This window comes from Crocuta crocuta, unplaced genomic scaffold, assembly GCF_008692635.1.
Source record: "Crocuta crocuta isolate KB4526 unplaced genomic scaffold, BGI_CrCroc_1.0 scaffold41, whole genome shotgun sequence".
NCBI lineage: Eukaryota > Metazoa > Chordata > Mammalia > Carnivora > Hyaenidae > Crocuta > Crocuta crocuta.
Genome location: NW_027529428.1, coordinates 16,462,412 through 16,484,629, shown reverse-complemented (window position 1 = coordinate 16,484,629; position 22,218 = coordinate 16,462,412). Strand labels below are relative to the sequence as shown.

The 22,218-nt window shown below is 35.1% G+C and overlaps 1 protein-coding gene across 1 annotated transcript in view; it reads right to left on the bottom strand.

Moving 5' to 3' along the window:
* Positions 1-821: 821 nt before the first annotated feature.
* The window catches only part of JAK2 (Janus kinase 2), a 118,625-nt gene continuing 97,228 nt past the window's right edge, over positions 822-22,218 (bottom strand). The window contains exons 19-24 of the mRNA XM_077759456.1: positions 15,003-15,192; positions 13,831-13,955; positions 13,488-13,660; positions 4,125-4,242; positions 2,516-2,629; positions 822-2,071 (exon numbers count right to left, since the gene is read on the bottom strand). Coding sequence (XP_077615582.1) covers positions 1,964-2,071; positions 2,516-2,629; positions 4,125-4,242; positions 13,488-13,660; positions 13,831-13,955; positions 15,003-15,192 — 828 coding nt within the window. The 3' untranslated portion in view covers positions 822-1,963. The remainder of the gene's footprint in view (positions 2,072-2,515; positions 2,630-4,124; positions 4,243-13,487; positions 13,661-13,830; positions 13,956-15,002; positions 15,193-22,218) is intronic.

Genomic DNA, 22,218 nt, shown 5'->3' with positions numbered 1-22,218 from the left:
AGTGAACAATAATTCTCTTGCAAATTCAGAATTTTATAATATGGCAGTCATCCCACTCTAAAAACTTCAGAATGTTTATATGGGATTGTTTTCCCTAAAACTAAAGAGTGAAACATTAAGAAAAAAAAATTTAAAGCAATGTAGTTAATATCTTTGTTTTTAAAAACAAAATGTTATAAAACTTTAAAAGTCTATTTTTAAGAACTTAAGTTTCCGAAATCAAGTATTTTACATGACATGCTACTTCCGACTTGTAAAGTAGCAGCATGGAAGATCTCGTAACTGCATTACGTATACAGATCCTTGAGGAGTCTACAAATAAAAATGATATTCAACTTTCATCAAAATATCAGAATCTTTTAAAATCTAATATACTATCATTTTAGATGTCTTCTGGATTTGGTTACTACTAAAATGCTTTAAAGATCATGTAAAAAGCATTTCTTCCCCTTTCTTCCTTCCAACAAAAAAATCTCAAACTTTATGTGAGGCATTTTTTTTTTCTTATATAATTTGCATTTCAAAGCCAGCTCCAAAAAATAGCGAATCAAAATTCTTAAGTACAAGTTTAAAAAAACAGCATATACACTGAAAATAAAGAAACTATTTTCTTTTAACTGAAATACTAAGTATTTTAAACTCTATATAAATAACACACACAAACTGAGCCCTACCACACCACACTTTTTAGGTACAGTGTCTAAACTGGAGTAGCGCTAAAACAAAGGACAACAATGAACAGTTACATGTATACTCTCATTCTTCTTAGACACATACATTACAAAGTTTCTACTGGCATTCGTGAATAAAATTAACAAGCATACTTTTTCACCAATTTATTCTCCCAAGCATATATCTCCCTTGTATATAAGAATCTCTAACAAAAGGAAATCTCTTCTATGACTGCAAATAGAGATTCCTGAAAACTCTAAAGTATTCATTAGAAAAAAAAACAAAAGCAAAAACAAAAAAACCCTAACCTATTAGGCATCTCAGTAGGCATATACATTTAAAAACCAATCTATTTTATGGCTTCCGCTTCAATTTAATGCATGACCAAAGGTCCCAGGGATTGAAGAATCTTATTAGCAGCCAACAGCTAAATGGATGACAATATTTCTCGCATTCATAATCTCAAAATTTTAAAAGAAAACTATTCACTGTAGTCTTAGAAAACCTTGGAGATAATTCTATTTTAAAAACATACTTACCACAAACAAATACAAGGGAGACAAATAAGAAAATAGATTGTGTTCTATCTTTGTAAACTCGTTCCATTTCAAAATGTATTCTTTGGGGCCGGGGAAATTTCCTATACAAGTGAAACTAAACATTTGTTCCCTTTGCATTGAAAAATATTTACAGTACACAGAACTACAAGCTAAAAGTATATATCTGCTTATATTGCTGGCCAGTGATACAGATGAACAAGAGCACAAGGTGCTTATTCAGTTATCTGAGCATTACATTTGTATAGAGATGTTATTGTAGGGCAACTGTGGAAACATTAGAAAATATTAACGAGTACCAGCCCTTGTGTAAAACACCACACAAGATGCCAAGGTATTATACATTCACTGTGGTAAAAACTGTACATATGTATTCTGTGCATCTTCAACATTGTAAAATTTACATTATAATTTTTTCATCTTTCAAAATTCTGAGTTGAAAAAAGTCTGTTTTTTTTTTCTTTTACCAGACAAAAGTGATATTAACTGACCGATTTGGCTTGTGAAACTGTTTATAAAATTCTTTGCTAAAGTCTCTTCATGAATGTCTTTTACTGATGTCCTCATGAAGAAAAACTAAATTTTGCAAGTTTTAAACAGATATTTCCACATCTTTGTTGGCTAGCATCATGATATACATAATAATTGTATATGTAATAATAGTCCATAGTAATGTGAAATACAAAACTTTGTTCTGTAAGTCTATTTTGGTCTCAGAGCAAAGTCCATTTCTTTCATCCAGCCATGTTGTCCCTTATTTGATCAACTCGAAGAGCTAGGTCTCTAAAAGAGGGGCGCTGATTTACATTATTGTTCCAGCATTCTGTCATGATCAAATAAATCTATAAAAGAGAAAATAAACCAAAATCACAATGAACACAAAGTGTCATCTTTTATTTGATGGAAGACATGAACTGAGAACTCCCACTTAATTTTCCTATGTAGGCTTATGTCATGGCTACACCTAGATCCACACTCATACAATTAACCAAAAGCTTAGCAAATTAAATGTCAGTGTCTTGAAATCCTTGTGAAAAAGGGAATAAAAACACCTGATGAATTTGAATAAAAATATTTTGGGCGGAGTGCCTGGGTGGCTCACTCAGTTAAGCGTCCGACTCTTGATTTTGGCTTGGGTTATGATCCCAGGGTCATGGAAGTGAGGCTGACTTCAGGCTCCATGCAGAGTGTGGAGCCTGCTTAAGATTCTCTCTACCTCTCCCCGTGCCCCTCCCCACCTTGTGCACATGTGGTCTCTCTCTCTCAAAAAAAATGTTTTTTGTTACCTCATCTGGACATCCATCTGGTCTTGGTAACCTTCCATTATTTTTTAGGAGTTCTATCAAATGAAACACAATCATCTGTCCTTGTTTGTCATTGCCAATCATACGCATAAATTCCTGCAATAAAAACCCACTTTTCAATGAGATTTTTTTGGTATATTTAATTTGAACCAGAATCCTTTCTCAACTTCTAGTAAATGTGAAAAATTCTATATATGTATGTTTTCCTATATGTTTGAAGCCTTTTAAAAACAGACTATCTTGAGGATCAAAACCTTCTTTTTCAGTCAAATTTCAGAAAAGACCATTAAACATAAAACCTCCATAATGCTATTTCCATAACTATAATATACTTGACACAAATTCCCTAAGAAGGGCCCAAAAGAAGGGAACTAAAAGATGATCACTTTGGTTTTCTGATTGTTGTTTTAGCACATCATATTACATTTCAGCTGAAATAAAATTTCTACTGTAAAAGAACATAATAAAAAGAATACAGAATGAATATTTAAGCATAAATGCAAAGGAGATAAAATGCTCATATGTTCAAAATTCTTAAAATTGAAGTCTGAACTATGAGCTAAGAAACATTTGCAACACATTGCTTGTTTAAATACAGAGATTTCTTATAAGCTGGTAAGAAAAATTACCAATATAAAAAAGGGCAAAAGCACATCAGATACACATACATATACTTATTTCAAATACCCAATAAACATGTACTCAATCACACTAATTAGAGAAATACAAATTAAAATCAAATAACTATAACTTCTATCAATTTGACAAAACTGCATAAGCATATAATGGTCAATACTGGCAAGTGATAAAATGTACACTCTTATGCACTATTATTGAGAATACAATCTGCTATAGCTTTTCTGGAAAGCATTTTGAAATAATCAAAAACCTTTGAAAGAGTTAATACTCTTTTACCTATAATTACACTTTTATTCTAAGGTGACAAGAGATAAATATTTATAAAACACCATGTTCACTAAGTTCATTGAAGTCTTACTTAAAAGACTGAAAAATGGAAAAGAACTGTCCAGAAATTATATCCTTATAATAAAATGCTACTGAGAAGTTCAAAGTCCTATTTGTGGTAAATATTTACTAATATAAGTAAATATCCATGCTCTAGTACTTAATGAAAAAGCAGGATAGCAAACTGTAGAGTACAACCTTTATTTTATAAATTAAAATATTTTGATAAAATGTCACTTTCATAGATAAAATTTTAAAAAGCCTGAAAGAAAATATATAATATTAAAATGGTTATCTTGAGTAAATGAATTAGAGATGATTTTTATTTTCTTTTTCATGTTTTCCTTTATTAAAAAAACCTAGAATAAACAGGGAAACGATTTTCAAGTGTTTAACTTTTTCAATAATTTCTGGAATAAGTTAATTAGATTTACTAAAAATATAAACATACAACTCTCTCCCTTTTGAAAATATTTCATGAATAAGTTTAGGGTTTTTTGTTGGATGCTGTCTTACAAATAACCAATAAGAGGGTCTAAAAGGAGACCTAAGCTTACTATTCTTCTTTGGAAGAAGCTTTTTTCATGTTAAAAAAAAGTCGAAAGTAAATGAAAAGTACACTAACCGCTGGTGGGCTTTTGCTCTTCTCGATATATGTGAAAAGTTCATAGAGAACCACTCCAAAACTCCAAACATCTGAAGCCACAGAAAACTTGCTCTCTGTCAGTGATTCTGGAGCATACCTATGATACACGAAAAATATTTATAAGACAGTTCCTTGAATTATAATAGCGCTGTATGGTGACAGACGGGACTACACTGGTGAGCACAGCATTAACACAGACTTGTCGAATCACTATGCTGTACAATGAAATGTAATGAACTATATACTTCATTAAAAAACAAGTTATGTGATATGCCAACTCTTGATTTTACCTGAAAATCATTGGATTAAAAAGGGTATACAGAAGAGTTAACATAAGTAGGCCTGAGGTTGCCATCCTCAAAAACGCTCGCTTGCTAGGTTGACAAGTGACCGGTGCCTGGGAACTGGATTTCAGAAGGGCTGCCACAGCTCCCTGTGCCTGAACTGCTTCTGCAAACAATGTGGTTCACACTGAGCACCTGCCTTCCTTCTGGCAGTCTGGAACTGCGGTACACACCAAAAGCGACTTTGTTGTCACAGTGCCCTGCTGGGTCCATGCATCCCATGTGACTTGTCTGGGACAGGACCCTTGAAAGTTTGTGGCTTCCTCCACGCACTGCCTCAGATGGCTTTTCCCTTCACTGATTTTACTTTATATCCCTTCTCTGGATTGAATCATGGTTTTACTTTATATCCCTTCTCTGGATTGAATCACAGCCATGAATATGACTGTATGCTGAGTGCTATGAGTCTTCCTAGTGAATCACTGAAACTAGGTCTTGGGAAACTGCCACACAAAGATAACTAAGTACCTTCCTGGAACTGCAAAGTATCTGCAAAGTACCTTCCAGGTACTAAAATTGAAAAAAAAAAATGCTGCTCTTTGCGAGTTAAAACTTCAAATGAATCAAGGTACGTTTCCTAGTGGGGAAAAAAATGGGCTTCTAAAATGGAACAAGGCTAGAGGCTTTTAACATAAAAGATAGGCCTTGTTAATCAGAAATGGGTAGGGAGGAATGCCTAAGTGGCTCAGTTGGTTGAGCATCTGACTTCTGCTCTGGTCATGATCAAATCAGGTCGTGATCTCACGGTTCCTGAGATCAAGGCCTACATCAGGCTCTGTACTCCTGGCACAGAGCCCGCTTCGGATCCTCTATCACCTTCTCTCTGCCCCTCCCCCACTCATGCTCTCTCTTCGCTCTCTCTCAAAATAAACTTTAAAAAAAGAAGAGGAGGAGAAGCAAACAAAGTCACAGGGGAAAATAGTGTCATTGTCTACTCAAATTTCAACACTATCCAAGGGAGGATTTGGGCTAATGGAATGTGAATATCATGGTTCCATTGAAAAGTTTATCCTTATTATACAGGATGGTGACAAAGATCTGTTTTAGACTGATGAGATTAAATATATGAATTATATAAATGTAGTATCTCCTTCAAAATCCAATTTAAGCTTCCTCATTTCCACAGATCCTTCTCTGACTGCTCAAGGTCTTAATTAGCTTATGCTACTCAGTTTCTATAGTACTTATTATCCATACTATACAGTTAACCATGCTTTTTTATATTTTTTAAAAAAATTTTTACACAGTTATTTTTAAATGTATGTAGTTTTATCCCACAAATGGAATAAAACCTTCTTGAAGGCTTTCTATTCCCCCAACACCCACAAAACAGTCTCTTCCTTTGGTTTTCAGGGAAGCCCTCTCCACAGTTTCCCCCCTCATCTCCAAGGCTGTTTTTTCTCTCCCATCACTTATGTAAGGATAAATACAAATCACAAAGGAAAAAACAAAAATCAATTCTCCCTGTTGGAAATTAGGGAAAAGGCTCTTCCTCCTCTTAGAGCATTCACTTTAGAAAATTTATCATTGTAAATTCTTTATCTCTTTTGAAATGTATGTAAATTTTTTTGAAAGCTTTTGCTTAAAAGCCTCTTGGCAGCTATATGATCCAAAAATGTTCTCAAGAAACTGGGAAACATCTCTCAAAAATGTAATCATTCAAAGAAGTAGCACTGACCTCCCAGTTTTTATGGAATGGTAAGAGTTTACCTTCTGGCAGGTGCCTCCTCCCAAGTTGAAAAACTATCTCCTACCATAAGAATATGAGAAGTCTATTTGTCCTGTGGATGATGCCAATGTGCTAACACAGATGGTCACTTAGGATAAGCTATGTGTGACAAAGGGTGGCGCCAAGTTCTCTCACTTGAGAAGCAGCTATTGTTTACCTTGACAACATGTACGTAATGGGTTGAATCTGCTTGGCCATATAAGGTGAGATTTCTTTCTGTCCTTGGAGTCTCTGAGCAGATCGCTTGTGATGTGCATGACTCTAAGGGAATAGCTCATTCGGTAATAAAACTTCTTTCTTTTCTATCTTTGTGTAGAGGTTTACTGAGAGAGGTTTATTGGGAGGAGATTTCATTTCTAATAATACTTCCCCAACACTTTCCTTCTTCTCTACCTTCTAAATTTGGGTTTTCAAAGGTTCCATCATGAGACTTATACCTTTTTTGTCCAAAACTTTCCATTAGATAATATTCATCCAACTATATACTCATGTCTCCTAAATTTATAACCATACCTTTGTACTTTTTTTTGTGCTTCAACTTACTGAACGTTTCCATGTTAAATAAAGTTCTACAGGCAAAGAGAACCCCATCCCCACTTTTCCAAAACCTGCTGGTTATTTTACTTTCCCTATGCAATGAATGCCATCAACAATCTAGCTTACTTCCCAGGTGGAAATCTTAAGATTTTTTTTTTTTAATTTGAAAGAGAGAGAGAAAGCACTCACATGAGTGGGGGAGAGGGGCAGAGGGAGGGAGAGAGATTTTTTTTTTTAATGTTTATTTATTCTGAGAGAGAGCGAGCAAGCACAAGGGAGGTACAGAGAGAGAGGGAGAAAGAGAATCCCAAGCAGGCTCCAGCTTAGCATAGATCCTCCATGAATCCAAAAGCCTTTTTTAACAAAAAAAAAACATTTGAGCAGGAGCATTTTTCCCTCAGTTCTTAATACCAACACCTAGGACATGCTGGACCATGTTGTTGGCTTAAAACAAAGAGCACTTTTGAACAACAAAAGTGATGCAGATAGCAAGGATTCTAATAAATGAAGCTGTAATTGTTTAAAAGATATGATGGCTAAATCTCATGGACAAAAACTGTATTTTCTTTTATACTTCAGATTTACTGTTCATTATTCAATAAATTAGTTAAAACCTATTTTATCATAAAACTCATATACTGAAATATTTATACAAAATTTAATCAGCCTCATTTCGTTATATAAAACATTTAATACTTGCTAACATAAAAATAAAACCATATTCCAATGGCCTATCTAATTAGTTTTTGGCAGTATATAGCTTTCTTTTCCATTGAATACACAAGAAAACTTCGATCATGATAAAAATGATGTTATTTCTGATTTTTATACTAACTTCTTACTTAATGTTTCTCCAAAGTCAAACATCAGTTTGACTGATGTGTATATATATATATATATATCTCCCAACACATTTACTAAAGGAATAATAATCATTTTACCATTTACCTCACTTCATACATCCTAATCTTAGCTACATTTTATTCTGTATTATTTACTGTAAACTAAGTAATGAGATAGGATTTATCTTATTTTCATAACAATATAAAATTAATTATACAAGGTATGTATCATCTTAAGCTTATCCTGGCTATCCATGTGATCTTTCCAGACATGCAGGGAGAAATATAGGGCCCAAAGCTTACAAAATTTAGGAGCTTTCTTTATAACAAAAAATACAAAATTAAATATGAAACTGAATATTTAAAGTTAGAAAAGAAGGAATCTTGAAAGGAAGGTGCTCTGGTGAATAGAATATGCTTCATTATAAATATGCCTCTACACATGTGTTCTACAGTTTATTTTTTTAAATAATATTTCACAGTTGTAGCATACTTCTAGAGTTGAAAAATAAAGTCATATTTTTACAAAACTTTTAGTATACTTTCCCAGAAATTGAGAAAAAGAATGACTTTAATTACTTCACTTTTGAAAATCAAGTGGTTTAATTCTTTGCTTTCAATAAAATTGAAAAAAAAAGGGTTTAATGAATTGCCAGCTAAGACACATTTTAATGGTACTTCATTACGTACTTTTTTGCTAGTTGTCTCAGGAGTCACACAAATGACTACTGTTATAACAATACTCCTTCCATTCCTATCTACTTATTTACACAAATTTTCTCAGTGTTTACATCTACAAAAAGGCAAAATAAACAGAATTTAAGCTGAATCTGGTCCCATGATAGAAATAAATAATATTCATACAGGGATTCATGAACTAATCAGAGGGGAAAATAGCTCCATTTATCTTATTAAGAAATACCACCAAGGGCACCTGGGTGGCTCAGTCGGCTAAGCATCTGACTTTGGCTCAGTTCGAGTCCCACGTCCACCTCTGTGCTGACAGCTCAGAGCCTGGAGCCTGCTTGGGATTCTGTGTCTCCCTTTCTCTGCCCCTTCTTCGTGCACTCGTTCTCTCTGTCTCTCTCAAAAATAAACATTAGAAAAAGAGAAATACCTCCAATAAAAAATTTTTAAACAATTACCCAATTTGTAAGTTATTTATATTGCTTTGGAACACTGTATCCTGATAACTTCAGTGATAACCCGATCCTGAAGACAAATGTGAGTACTTCTGAGTTTTATGGTTACAGGAAATTTAAAACTTAATTTAAATTTACAGTAGATCCCCCCCCATCATCCACAATTTTGCTTTCTTGGGTCTCAGTTACTAGAGGTCAACCACAGTCCAGAGGCAGATGATCCTAACAGTACGTCACAATGCTTACGTCATCCACCTCACTTCATTTCATCATGGAGGCACTTTATGTCTCACAAAGAAAGGTGAGTTCAGTACAAAAAGATACTTGAAGAGGAAACAAGAGAACCATATTCACATAACTTTGTACTGTTATAATTGTTCTACATTATTAGTTATTTCTATTAATCTCTTACTGTGACTAATGTATATACTAAATTAGTATATACATATATACTTGGGATATATCCCTTGTGTATTAATTTTGTTAAAAGGGAGACAGGTAATCAAAAGATTATCCAAATACAATATAAAACATGCAAAATTTTGGATGAGAAGGAAGTGAAAATGTAATTTTAAAGATTAAAAAAGGAATGATGTAAAATGTCTATCAAAAATAAAGTCATTTCTATACATTTTTAAGTGGGTGATAATGGGTATCAAATTGCTATGGTATTTAGATTTCACTGGATATATAAAAGATAGATGTTATTTAAATGTCAATATTTATAATACTTTAGAAAGTATACAACTATTTAAGTTTACCAAAAATATACAGCTATCAATTTAAAAATGTGTAAGACAGGATACAGTTTTTCATAATTCTGTAGGTACGCAGACACAAAGGGTTTGAAATGCAATGGTCTACATTCCTGCAAAAGTTGACTAACTGCCTTTCTCAGCTCGTAGCATCTTCTTAATACAATATACGCTCTATACCAGCACTTCTCCAACCTGGTGGTTGCAGTCCCCCAATAGACTCTTCCAAATTATTTTTCTAAGTATATATGTATTCTTGTATTTAGCCCCCATAATTTTTGTATACAGCCCCCATAAAGCTTTTATTTATGCAGGTTATAATTATCAAACGTTCACTATATTAGATATTAAAAGTAAGAAAATGTAACAGTATTAATTCATTAAAAATAATAAACCTAGCACTTGTTAACAAAAATAACATTTTATGAAAAATAACTATTTTCCAAAACAAGAAAAATGTTTGTGAGAAGAGCAGCAGTGTTTACATTTTTGCACGCTTCTTTAATGTTTAATAGAAGACTTCTGCTAGCCTCTAGAAAATCCTACTACATATTTATGAAACAATGAGAGTGAAAAAGCAAATAACCTCTTAGTGTTATTATGAAAATACCTTTGACTTCATGGACCCTGGTGTCCCCATGATTTGAGAATTTCTTTCTCCATCAAAAGTAGATCTCTCTTCCTAAAATATAAATCTCAACATGACATTCTCTTGGATGAAGCCTGCAATTTCCTACCTACACACGGTCTACTGAATGAGGTCTGAACTCATCAACATGGCGTGCCAGGCTCAATCCCTTCCCAGCCACCATTACGCCCTGTCTGCTCTGGGACTGTGCCACTCACTTGCAAGTCCCTGCTCCTCTAGATCTGGCCTTCCTCCTCAGGGAACACCTTTGCTTTTCTCTACCTGGTAAACTATTAATCAATAATTAAAATGCTACTTCTTAGTTTAGGTTTTCTCTGATTAATTTAAACCCCAAGAAGAGTTATTTGCATTCTTATGTTTTCCCATCATATTCTTCAATATTGCACTTATGCAATAATGATTGCAACGACTGATCACACATTTGATTTTTTTTTTAAAACTACGAGCCCTGAAAGGTAAGGGATAATGTATAGTGGACCTGTTGGCTGTATGCCTGCCATGTCAAATGTTTCCTTTTCAGTTCAGCTCTCCTAGTAACCAGGCACAGTTGTTTGTTGTTGTTGTTGTTGTTTTTCTGAAGTTGACCCTATCTTCATATCCCCTGGTCCTTGTATAGTATTTGGAACAGTAGAAACTTAATAAATGTTTATTAAACTGTATTTATTAAGTATGCCCAAATCACTGGTAATTCATATTACTAATCTTTATGGATTTCTAGTTAATTCCATTTAACTTCTTTAATTTCTCATTCTGGAAAAAAAGAATTAAATTTGTGTATCACTGGGGACATGGCCAAAGTAAGTAAGTTTAGATGAGTCCAATATTCTAGTTTCACTTATATTCTAAAAATAATTAATGATGATATCACCAGGATATTACTTAAAACTGGTTTTATTATGAGAAATTTCAAACATACAGAAACTAGAGAACAACAGACAACCATGTACATGTCACTTAATTAAACTCACTTCCTGCCTTGTTTCATTGACCATTCCCCACCTCCATCCCACTGAATTTATATGAAGTGAATTCTAGACATGAGAGTATTTCAATCATAATTATTTCAGTATGCAACTCTAAAAGATAAGGACTTTTCTTTAAAATACTCACAATGCCATTAACTATTATTACTCTTTCTATATAAATAAGATTTTATTTTAATACCAGTTAATTCACTTACAACATAATAGTAGTTTCAGGTGTAAAGTACAGTGATTCAACACTTACGTATAGCATCCACTGCTCATCACAAGTACACTCATTAATCCCCATCACCCATTTAACCACCCCACCTTCCCTCTTATAACCATTTGTATGTTCTCTGTACATAAGAATGTTTCCTGGTTTGCTTGTCTTTGTCATTCTCTTTTTTTCTCCCTTTGCTCATTTGTTTTGTTTCCTAATTCCACATGTGAGTGAAATCTTATGATGTAAGTTTTTCTCTGAGTTATTTTACTAAGTATAATAATCCCTAGCTCCATCCATGTCTTGCATATGGCAGGATTTCTTGATTTTATGGCTGGGTAATATTCCATTATACATATGTACCACACCTTTTTTATGCCGATTAATTTCATTTCAAATGACACTGGGGTGTATAAAGTGAAATGTGAAATCTCTCCTAATCACACTCCTCAGTAGCAACCAGTATTTCTAGTTTCCATTCTTTTTTTTTTTTTTTAATAGAAAGAGAGAGTATGCCAGCAGAGGAGGGGCAGAGAGAGAGGAAGACAGGATCTCAAGTAGGTTTCATACTCAACAATTTGTAATAGCTGGGATAAGTTGAAAAATTAATAGATACAAAATAAATGAAGATAACTAAACATATATGGATGGTCACTGAACTTGGCAGTAGCTAAGTGAATAATCTATATATTTCTAATAAGTCTGATGAGTCTCAAATTTTTACAAATTGACAGTTGTATTGTTTATATTAATAATTCTAACTTTCAAGTCAGAAACTCAAAATGTAAATAAAACATAAGAATGCAAATAAAACCAAAACAAACAAAACCCATCCCTTAACACTAACATCTTTTTTAAAAAATTTTTAACATTTATTTATTTTCGAGAGACAGAGAGAGAGAGAGCATGAGAAGGGGAGGGGTAGAGAAAGAGAGAGACACAGAATCTGAAGTAGGCTCCAGGCTCTGAGCTGTTAGCACAGAGTCTGATACAGGGCTCGAACCCACAAACTATGAGATTACGACCTGAGCCGAAGTCAGACGCTTAACCAACTGAGCCATCCAGGTGCCCCAAACAACATAATCCTAATAGTGTTATTTTAGCAGATAAATAAACCAGAATTAAAGTCTATTTGGAATTTATCCCAAATCAAAACATTTAAATATATTTTCAGCGATTCATCCATATAAAACAAAATGTAGCATTAATGAACTAAGACATAAAAAAAAAAAAAAAAAAAGACCCTGCAACAAAGCACAAATCATTAAAAACAACAATGTATTCCACATAAGAAATTAGGTTTTTATGATCCTCACAATTCACAATTTTAACCGAAGATCAAAAATCACCTTTAACTTTGGGGCACCTGGGTGGCTCAGTCAGACAAGCATCTGACTCTTGGTCTCGGCTCTAAGTCATGATCTCACAGATGGAGTTGGAGCCCCACGATGGGCTCTGCACTGACAGTGTGGAACCTGCTTGGGATTCTTTCTCTCCCTCTGCCCCTTCCCCACTCATTCTCTGTCTGCCTCTTTCAAAATAAACAAACTTAAAAAAACTACTTTTAGCTTCAAACTGCTATAAAATGTTTAGTTAATGCCAGATTAAAGCACCATCATGGTTAAGAAAGCTTAGGGGCGCCTAAGTGGTTCAGTCAACTGGTGGTTAAGTGTCCAACTTTGGCTCAGGTCATGATCTCCTGGTTCATGAGTTCAAGGCCCATGTCGGGTTCTGTACTAACAGCTCAGAGCTTGGAGCCTGCTTTGGATTCCGTGTCTCTCTCTTTCTCTCTCTCTCTGCCCCTTCCCAGCTCACACTGTCTCTCTCTGTCTCAAAAATAAACAAACACTAAAAAAATAAAATAAATAAATAAATAAATAAATAAGCTTTAAAGCGCAAATTTTGAGAGCAGACTATTTGGGTTGGAATCCTAATTCTACCATTTGTTGGTCATATGACCTTGAGTAAGCTATTTAATCTGTCTACACTTCAGTACCCTCATGATGGAGGGAACACATATTCTCCAAGGGCTGTCATAAAGACTAGATGAGATAATACATGAAATGCATTCAGACCAATGTAAGCATAAGGTTTTGTTATTATAAATATATAAATGACAAACTATGAGTAATAGTAAATTTTCACTAAAATATACTCACCAGAATATAGGACTTTCACCAGGTTCTTTCACTTTGTAGTACTCTTTGTCTTGTGGCAAGACTTTGGTTAAACCAAAATCTCCAATTTTAACTCTGTTTTCATTCTCCACCAATATATTCCTTGTTGCTAGATCCCTGTGGATATACCTTTTTGTACCAAGATACTCCATGCCCTATGAATGAAATAGCGTTTTTATTTCAGCTACGTTTTATAAAGATAAATAATTAAATGGTCTTTCCTCTATATGCTTTCTTAATTATCAAAGAAAAACTCTAGAGTTTTTGTAACAATTACTTCAGCATGTTCTCTTTACTTACAACAAATAGCCAGGATATTAAGTACCTTGCATATCTGAGATGTATACTGCAGAAGTTTTTTATGATCTATCCGTTCCTTATGTTTTTGGAGATAGTCTCGTAAACTTCCATATGGTAAATATTCCATAATTAATCTTAAATTACGCCGGCCTTTTAACATACAAATGGAAATACAATGTTTCAGTTTGCCATATTTTATTGATAAAATAATAGAAAACATACATAAAAATGACTTATAAATATATAAATTCTGAGTCTAAGATGACAAAACCTGATTATAAATTAAGTGATGTAGTAATTAAGAACACAAGCTTTTTGAATCAAAAAGTTTTGAAAAGAACCTTTAAAATAGTTATGGTTTAATCTTGTGTAACCCTTTTTGCAAACCCAAATAAACTGATGAAAATTTCCTCTCTCCTCATCTGTAATGAACAAAAAGTATCTAATTAAAAAAATATTTTCATAGAGGACTGCCTGGGTGGCTCAGTCAGTTAAGCCTCCAACTCTTGATTTTGGCTCAGGTCATGATCTCACCGTTTGTGAGTTCAAGCCTTGCATCGGGCTCTGCACTGACAGTGCATAGCATGCTTGAGATTCTCTCTTTCTCTCTCGGCCTACCCCCCTCCCACCTTGAAAAATAAACATTAAAAAAAATATTTTCATAGAAAATGTGAGCAAAGATAATTTCATTATTTAAAAAAGATATTCTCTTGGCAAGCTTATGCAAACATGGTAACCACCGCCCTCAGTGACAAGAATGATTAACCAAGGAGCCAAAGACTTCCTATAGTTCTAGCTCACCATCACCAAGCACAATCTGCAGTGATATAAACAAACACTTCTCTCCTTGGGCACTGGCATATCACAAGTCCAGATCTTGAGACACTGTACGTTTCTATTACCCAGGATGCCAAGGACATAACTTGAGTTCAAAATAGGTTTCAATGGGGGCGCCTGGGTGGCTTAGTCGGTTAAGCGTCCGACTTTCGCTTAGGTCATGATCTCGCGGTTTGTGGGTTCGAGCCCCGCGTCGGGCTCTGTGCTGACTGCCAGCTCAGAGCCTGGAGCCTGTTTCAGTCTGTGGCTCCCTCTCTCTCTGACCCTCCCCTGCTCACGCTGTCTCTCTCTCTCTCTCCTAGAAATAAATAAAAATTAAAACAAAAACAAAAACAAAATGGGTTTCAATGGGCAACATACCAGCACTGTAGCACACTCCCTTGTACTTTACAATGTTGTCATGCTGCAGGGACTTAAGGATTTCGATCTCTCTCTCAAAGTCCCTCAGGTGCTCTTCTGTACTGTGCTGGAGCTTCTTCACAGCCACCACCTCCCCCGTGTTGTCTTGCAGAGGGTCATACCGGCACATCTCCACACTGCCAAAATTACCCTAAGCAGCACATCACATTAGGATAGAAATCTCAAAGTTTCTAGATAAATTACTAATAAATTTTAATTATGCAAAATCCCAGTAACTAGAATTAGCAGACGTATCTTGAAGATTACATTAGGCAGAACTTTCAGAATAAGAAAAGGAAATAATATTTCAACATGTAGGTAGTAAATCTATAAATTTAATTTCTTCAAAAGGAATTATAGACTGAAATATAAACAACTTCAAAAAGGCATTTAAACAAATCATGAACATGAATATTAAGCCAGGAGACATGTCAAGGAATTCCTAAATCTCTATCACTAACTTCCAGGACAATCTTTGCTTCTTCACAATAAATCCTTTGATACCACTGTCAGTGAGCTGGATGAACAAGGAAGGGTCTGTTATAGACAGAATGTCTGTGTTCCCCGCAAATTCCTATGATAAAGCCCTAACTCCCAATGTGAGCACATCTGAAGACAGGGCCTGTGAAGAGGTGATCATAAAGTGAGGCCTTATTCTGATACGGCTGGTGCCTTTATAAGAAGAGGAAAAGGCACAGAGCCATCTACCACATGAAGACTCAGCCAGGAAGGTGGCCATATGGAGGGAGGCCAAGGAAAGAGTATGCACTAGAAACTGAATCCTGCCAGCATCTTAATCTTGGACTTTCAGCCTCCAGAACTATGACAATAAAATATCTGTTGTTTAACCCCCAACATATGGTATTTTGTATGGCAGCCTGAGCAGACTAACACAAGTTTGATTTTTTTGCTAAATGTGGAATTCACAGTTCGAAGGATAGGGACATTTCAAAAGTACTTCATACATGCTACAGCAGACACTTTTCAAGGGGTCACCTTCATTAGATTTAAGCTCTAATAAACAGTGGGAAAATGTCAACTTTATCATATCACTGCCAACACTAATCTTTATTAATTTTTTCTAACTCTTCGTCAATTTGATAGGCACAAATAAGTCTCACTGTTTAAATCTGAAATGCCTCTACTTTCTTTTGGAAGAAGGAGGTAAAGACAAACACTGCATGGGAAGAAAGATTTAGGATAGGAAACCAGAAGGGAATGAAAACATTTGAATAGGCAGGCACTACAGAAGAAATCAAATAAGGGAGAATAAAAGAACTACGAATTAAAATAGTCCTAAGTACAAATATCATATGTTTGCACGTATAGGAGGATTAGGAGGAACTTGACGGAGGAACAAGGGGGAGAAGAAGGGCAGAAATGGTGGGGGAAAGGGAGAGAAGCAAACCATGAGAGACTCTTGAATGCTGACAAAAACTGAGGACTGATGGATGTGGGGGGAGGGGGGAGATGGGCATGGAGGAGGACACTTGTGGGGATGAGCACTGAGTGTTATGTGGAAACTAATTTGACAATAAACTATTAAAAAAAAAAAATAAAATAGTCCTAAGTGCCAGCCAATGTTGGAAATCAATTTGCAATGGAAACAATGAACATTTATATCTGATTTTTTCTTAACAGTGTTGGAGAGATGAAAACACAAATAGAAAAAATAATTCAGAGTTTTATTTTTCATACAGTAGGAAATGGCATGGAAAGTAAAACAGTCAAGGGAGGGAAGGGGACGGAACTGTGGACAGGACAGCAGTGAGAGCAGAGGGTGACGGGAGGGAAGGGGACGGTACGGTGGACAGGACAGCAGTGGAAGCAGAGGGTGACTGCTGCACCTACTATGAAAAAGGAGAGCTGGATCTAGAAGGCAGCTAATAGGCTTCAGGAACAAGAGAGGGTCAGAGAGACACTGGCAATGACAAAGATACCAAAGAAGGATTTATATGTTGGGAAGAGTCTAAAGATACAAAGTTATAGTCAGAGAGGGAGATTTCCGGGTCTGATATTTCATAAGTAAGATTACTATCAGGGACTATGGAATTCAAAATGCACTCATTTAACATGTTCACAGATTGAGGTTGAGAAATTTAAAAAAGGTATTCAAAGGGTATCCCAAGTAATAGCAGGAGTAAGGCAAAGATGAAAACAATGAGAGCCAAAAGTACTTGAAATGTGGATCATCAATCAAGATGTTGGCCAATGATGAGGAGAGAATAACCATATTCACATAGGACTATATATGATGCTGGAAATTCTGATTTTGGAAAAGTAGCAGCAGCAAGGTCCAGATCTGTGCGTCCCAGATCTGCACCAGAGTAAGAAGTAATAAAGAGGATTTCACAAAAGCTAGGTTTTAACTGAGGTGAAGAGTAAAGACTATAAGTATGTGTGGATGTGAGAATAAAGGAAGATCACAAAAATACTCATTTTAGAATTCTGGTAGCAGAAGAAAGTTTTCAGAATATTTTCTTAACTCTTTTTATGAATATTAAAATATATTATTATTTCTGTTGGTTTAAAAATAGGGAAATAATCTTGCTTATAAATAACTCCTTTGAATATTTTTACCAGGCTTCTAGTTGAAAAAAATAGAAGAATGCAGTGTACTAAGAGCTGTACTTTTGTAAAATGAAAAGGTGCCATGCACCTTTGTAGGGATGGTGTTTTAGACTGTTTCAATAAGGCAATACAAACAGCTAGGCCACTGAACAACCAATTCTTTCAAAAAAGCAAAGATGAAATTAATATTAGATTGTAAAATGCAGCTAGAAAATATCTATATTAAAAACTACCACTAGGGGGCGCCTGGGTGACTCAGTCAGTTAAGTGTCCCACTTGTGGTTTCTGCTCAGGTCATGATCTCAGGGTTCTGGTTCCTTGAGTTTGAGCCCACATGGGCCTCTGCGTTGTCATTACGGAGCCTGCTTGGAATTCTCTTTCACCTTGTCCTCTGCTCCTCCCCCACTCAAGTGCACACGCGTGATCGCTTTCTCTCCTCTCTCCCTCTCTAAATAAATAAACTTTATTTATTTATTTATTTATTTATTTTTATTTTTATTTTTGAGAGTCAGAGAGAGAGAGCGTGAGCAGGGGAGAGTCAAAGAGAGAGGGAGACAGAGAGTCTGAAGCAGGCTCCAGGCTCTGAGCTGTCAGCACAGATCAAACCCACGAACTGTGAGATCATGACCTGAGCGCAAGTCAAACGCTTAACTGACTGAGCCACCCAAGCGCCCCAAATAAATAAACTTTAAAACTGAAAAAAAATTGCTACAACTAAAGACCATACCATTTTTCTTTAATTTCCTACAAACTGAATTACTGAGAAATACATATGGTTGTAAATACATTTTGAAAATGTCACCCTGGCAGTCTCCTCAATTTACATTGTTTTAAAAAAATGTTAAATAGAACTTCTCTATGACCTAGCAATAGAACTGCTAGGAATTTACCCAAGGGATATAGGAGTGTTGATGCATAGGGGCACATGTACCCCAATGTTCATAGCAGCGCCTTCAAGAATAGCCACATCATGGAAACTGCCTAAATGTCCATCAACTGACGAATGGATCAAGATGTGGTTTATATACACAATGGAATACTACATGGCAACGAGAAAGAATGAAATCTGGCCATGTGTAGCAATGCAGATGGAACTCGAGGGTGTTATGCTGAGCAAAGTAAGTCAGGCAGAGAAAGACAGACACAATATGTCTTCACTCATATGTATATCAGGAGACACTTAACAGAAGACCATAGGGGAGGGGAAGGGGAAATAGTTAAGGAGACGGAGCAAGGCAAACCATAAGAGATTCTTAAATACTGAGAACAAACTGAGGGTTGATGGGGGTGGGGAGAGGGGAAGGGGGTGATGGGCATGGAGGAGGGCACTTGTGGGGATGAGCACTGGGTGTTATATGGAAACCAACCTGACAATAAACTATATTTTAAAAAATTGAAATAAAATAAATAAAATAAAATAATGTTAAATTCAAAGAACTATGTAAGAAACTAAAAATGTTGCAAATCAAAAGTACAAAAACTCTAAGCTGCAATAATGGGGAATGTTGTAAATATATTACAGTATGTTCACTTATAAAATTATGTTTCAAAAGAATATTAATAATGGGAAAATCTTGATGTTATAATAAATGAAAAATAGCAAGAAAATTGTATATGTAATATATACTTTTTTTAATTTTTAAAGTTTATTTATTTTGAGAGAGAGAGTGTGAGAAAGCAGCGATGGGGCAGAGAGAGGGGGAGAGAGAGAGAAAATCCCAAACAGGCCCTGCACTATCAGCATGGAGCCCAACACAGGGCTCAAACCCATAAACCCATCATGACCTGGGCCAAAATCAAGAGTCAGAAGCTCAGCTGACTGAGCCACCCCAGCACCCCAAGAAAATTGTATATATAGAATGATCTCCCTTCTGAAGCAAAGTTTGTGTGTAGGTATACAGAGACTAAAATGAAAGAAATGCATCTGTATTTTCTAATTACTCTGCAACAAATACATGTCACTTTCATAACCAGAAAAAACGTCACTCTAAAAAAGAAAATACACTTTATAATTTAGTATGATCTTTCCTCCTTGCTCATCTAAATTAGTGATGTTTTGATGCATTCTTTGTTATGTCTCTTTCTTAAATACTAGCGCATATTGCTAAATTACATTCATTATATTCATTATATCCATAAACCAAGATCTAATAAACAATAAAGGACTGAAATTAAAAACTAAACTGTGTGGAATGCATGAATGCAGAAAAGAGGAAAAGAGGAAAATCAATGACAGCTGGAGACATCTTAGGAAAATATGGTACAGAGAACACCAATATGGCATTTCCTCTGTAAAGAAAGACTAAACATAAATATTTATTTCCCTTTTATTGAGGAATATGCTTAGGTTAAAAAGGTTAAAAGTGTATCAGTACATGTTTTTACTTGTTTTAAGAAGAGAAAACTGGTGATGTGGGAGAGACTCAAAAATGCCACAAACAGAATCTAGGGTAAAGTAAGGTCTGATTTTAAAAATCAAACTTCAAGGCTTATTATATCACTTGATTTTTAAATTTTTTTTCAATGTTTATTTATTTTTGAGAGAGAGAGAGCGCGAGCAAGCAAAGGAGGGGCAGAGAAAGAGGGAGACACAGAATACGAAGCTCTGCTGAGCTATCAGCAGAGGGCCTGACATGGGGCTCGAACTCACGAACTGTGAGATCATGACCTGAGCTGAAGTCGGAGGATTAACTATTATATCCCTTTAAAAAGAGACTGTTTCCAATGGTTTTGGGAAGCAGTAATTTATTCTTTAATATTATTTAGTTATTCTATTTTTTATAAATAATCACTAAAAGTTCTTCACTAATTTGATGTTAAAATTTCTTTGTTTTTAAAGGAGCCAAAAGATACTGAAGGTGCCCTCCCCCACCCTTTTTTTTGTCTGAAACATTCATTTTCCAAGAATGGTTGAAAGCTTAAGGTGAGGTGTGGCCGCTGGAATACTGCAACGTTACCTCCTAGTTTACACTTCCTAATTCATTTCTACCCCTAAATCAGTCTCAACTACCAGCTACGAGAAAGCACATTAATATTTAATAAAGAATAAATAAATAAAAATGTACAGTTTGGATTATCTGGTAAAGCACATGAAAAGGGAAATGCTGTAATGATTTTTTAAGGAAGTTCAAGTATCTATTACTTTTAGAAAATAATGAAAGAAATCAGAAATTTAAACTAAATAAAAGAATAGTCTGAAAAAGTGAACAGTAAATCACAGGTAATTACTGAACTTGGGTTGTTTTATTAACTTAACGTTACTTTTTCTAAGTAACTCCCATGTATGAATATATGTAGATGCATCACATTTCCCTTATATTGCTTTATACGCCTGAGTATTCTTTTATAAAAGTACATTTTAAGAAAATAATTTACATATATATTTAAATCTAGCTGAATTGAGTTAATGCAAATATTGAATGAATTATGCTTAATGAGATTTTAGGGTAATTATGAATAATAAGGAATTGTCTAAAAAAAGAAACATACACTAATAATGCCAGATAATATTCCTGAAAGTAATTTCATAATATTCGTGTATAGGTATGTATGCTACAATTTACTGCAGAACTGTTTAACTTAGAAATACTTCCTGGATAATTTTATTTTATTTTTTTAATGTTTAATTTCTGAGAGACAGAGACAGAGCATGAGTGGGGGAGGGGCAGAGAGAGAGAGAGACAGGGAGACGAAGAATCCAAAGCAGGCTCCAGGCTCTGAGCTGTCAGCACAGAGCCCGACACAGGGCTCGAACTCACGGACAGCATGATCATGACCTGAGCCAAAGTTGGCTGCTTAACTGACTGACCCATCCAGGCATCCTTTTTCTGGGTTAATTTTAAACAAATTTCAATCAAGTACTAAATAACAACACAGTGTTGTATCTTATTTTTAAAAAATTCTTAAAACTAACCAAAATTTATTCTTAAAAATAACCAAAATTACATAAGGGCCATATTAATAGAATTTTACATGAAAAAGCAGTTTGTAATTAGAAAACTATGTGATATCTCAAATTAACATTTGAATAGTTCATAAATATACATGAATTACAATGTTGACACTTGTACCAATTCACATATTATGAAAATTTTTAAAGTCGTGAGCAGTACGAAATTTAATTTAAATAGTGAATGTACTTAGGACACTGTTCTATAACTACTAGTTGCAATCTACCTCCTCTAGCTAAGTTGTAAACTACTGAGACAATGGCTACATCCCATATCCACAGTGACTGGTGGTGGGGAACCTGGAACTTAGTAAGAACTCAAATATTTATATATTAAAGCCACATCACGGGTGCCTGGATGGCTCAGTCGGTTACGTGTCTGACTTTGGCTCAGGTCATGATCTCATGGTTGGGGAGTTCGAGCCCCACTTTGGGCCTGGAGCCTGCTTCAGATTCTGTGTCTCCCTCTCCCTCTGCCACTCCCCAGCTCACATTCTGTCACTCTTTCTCTCTCTCTCAAAAATAAAAATAAACATTAAGAGAAATTTTTTTAAACCCACACCATTTTGGGAAAAAAACTAACAATCTGGAAGTAATTCAGACCTTCCCAAAGATGTCTGATTCCTAGATTACCCTTTAGATTTTCATCCACTGGCT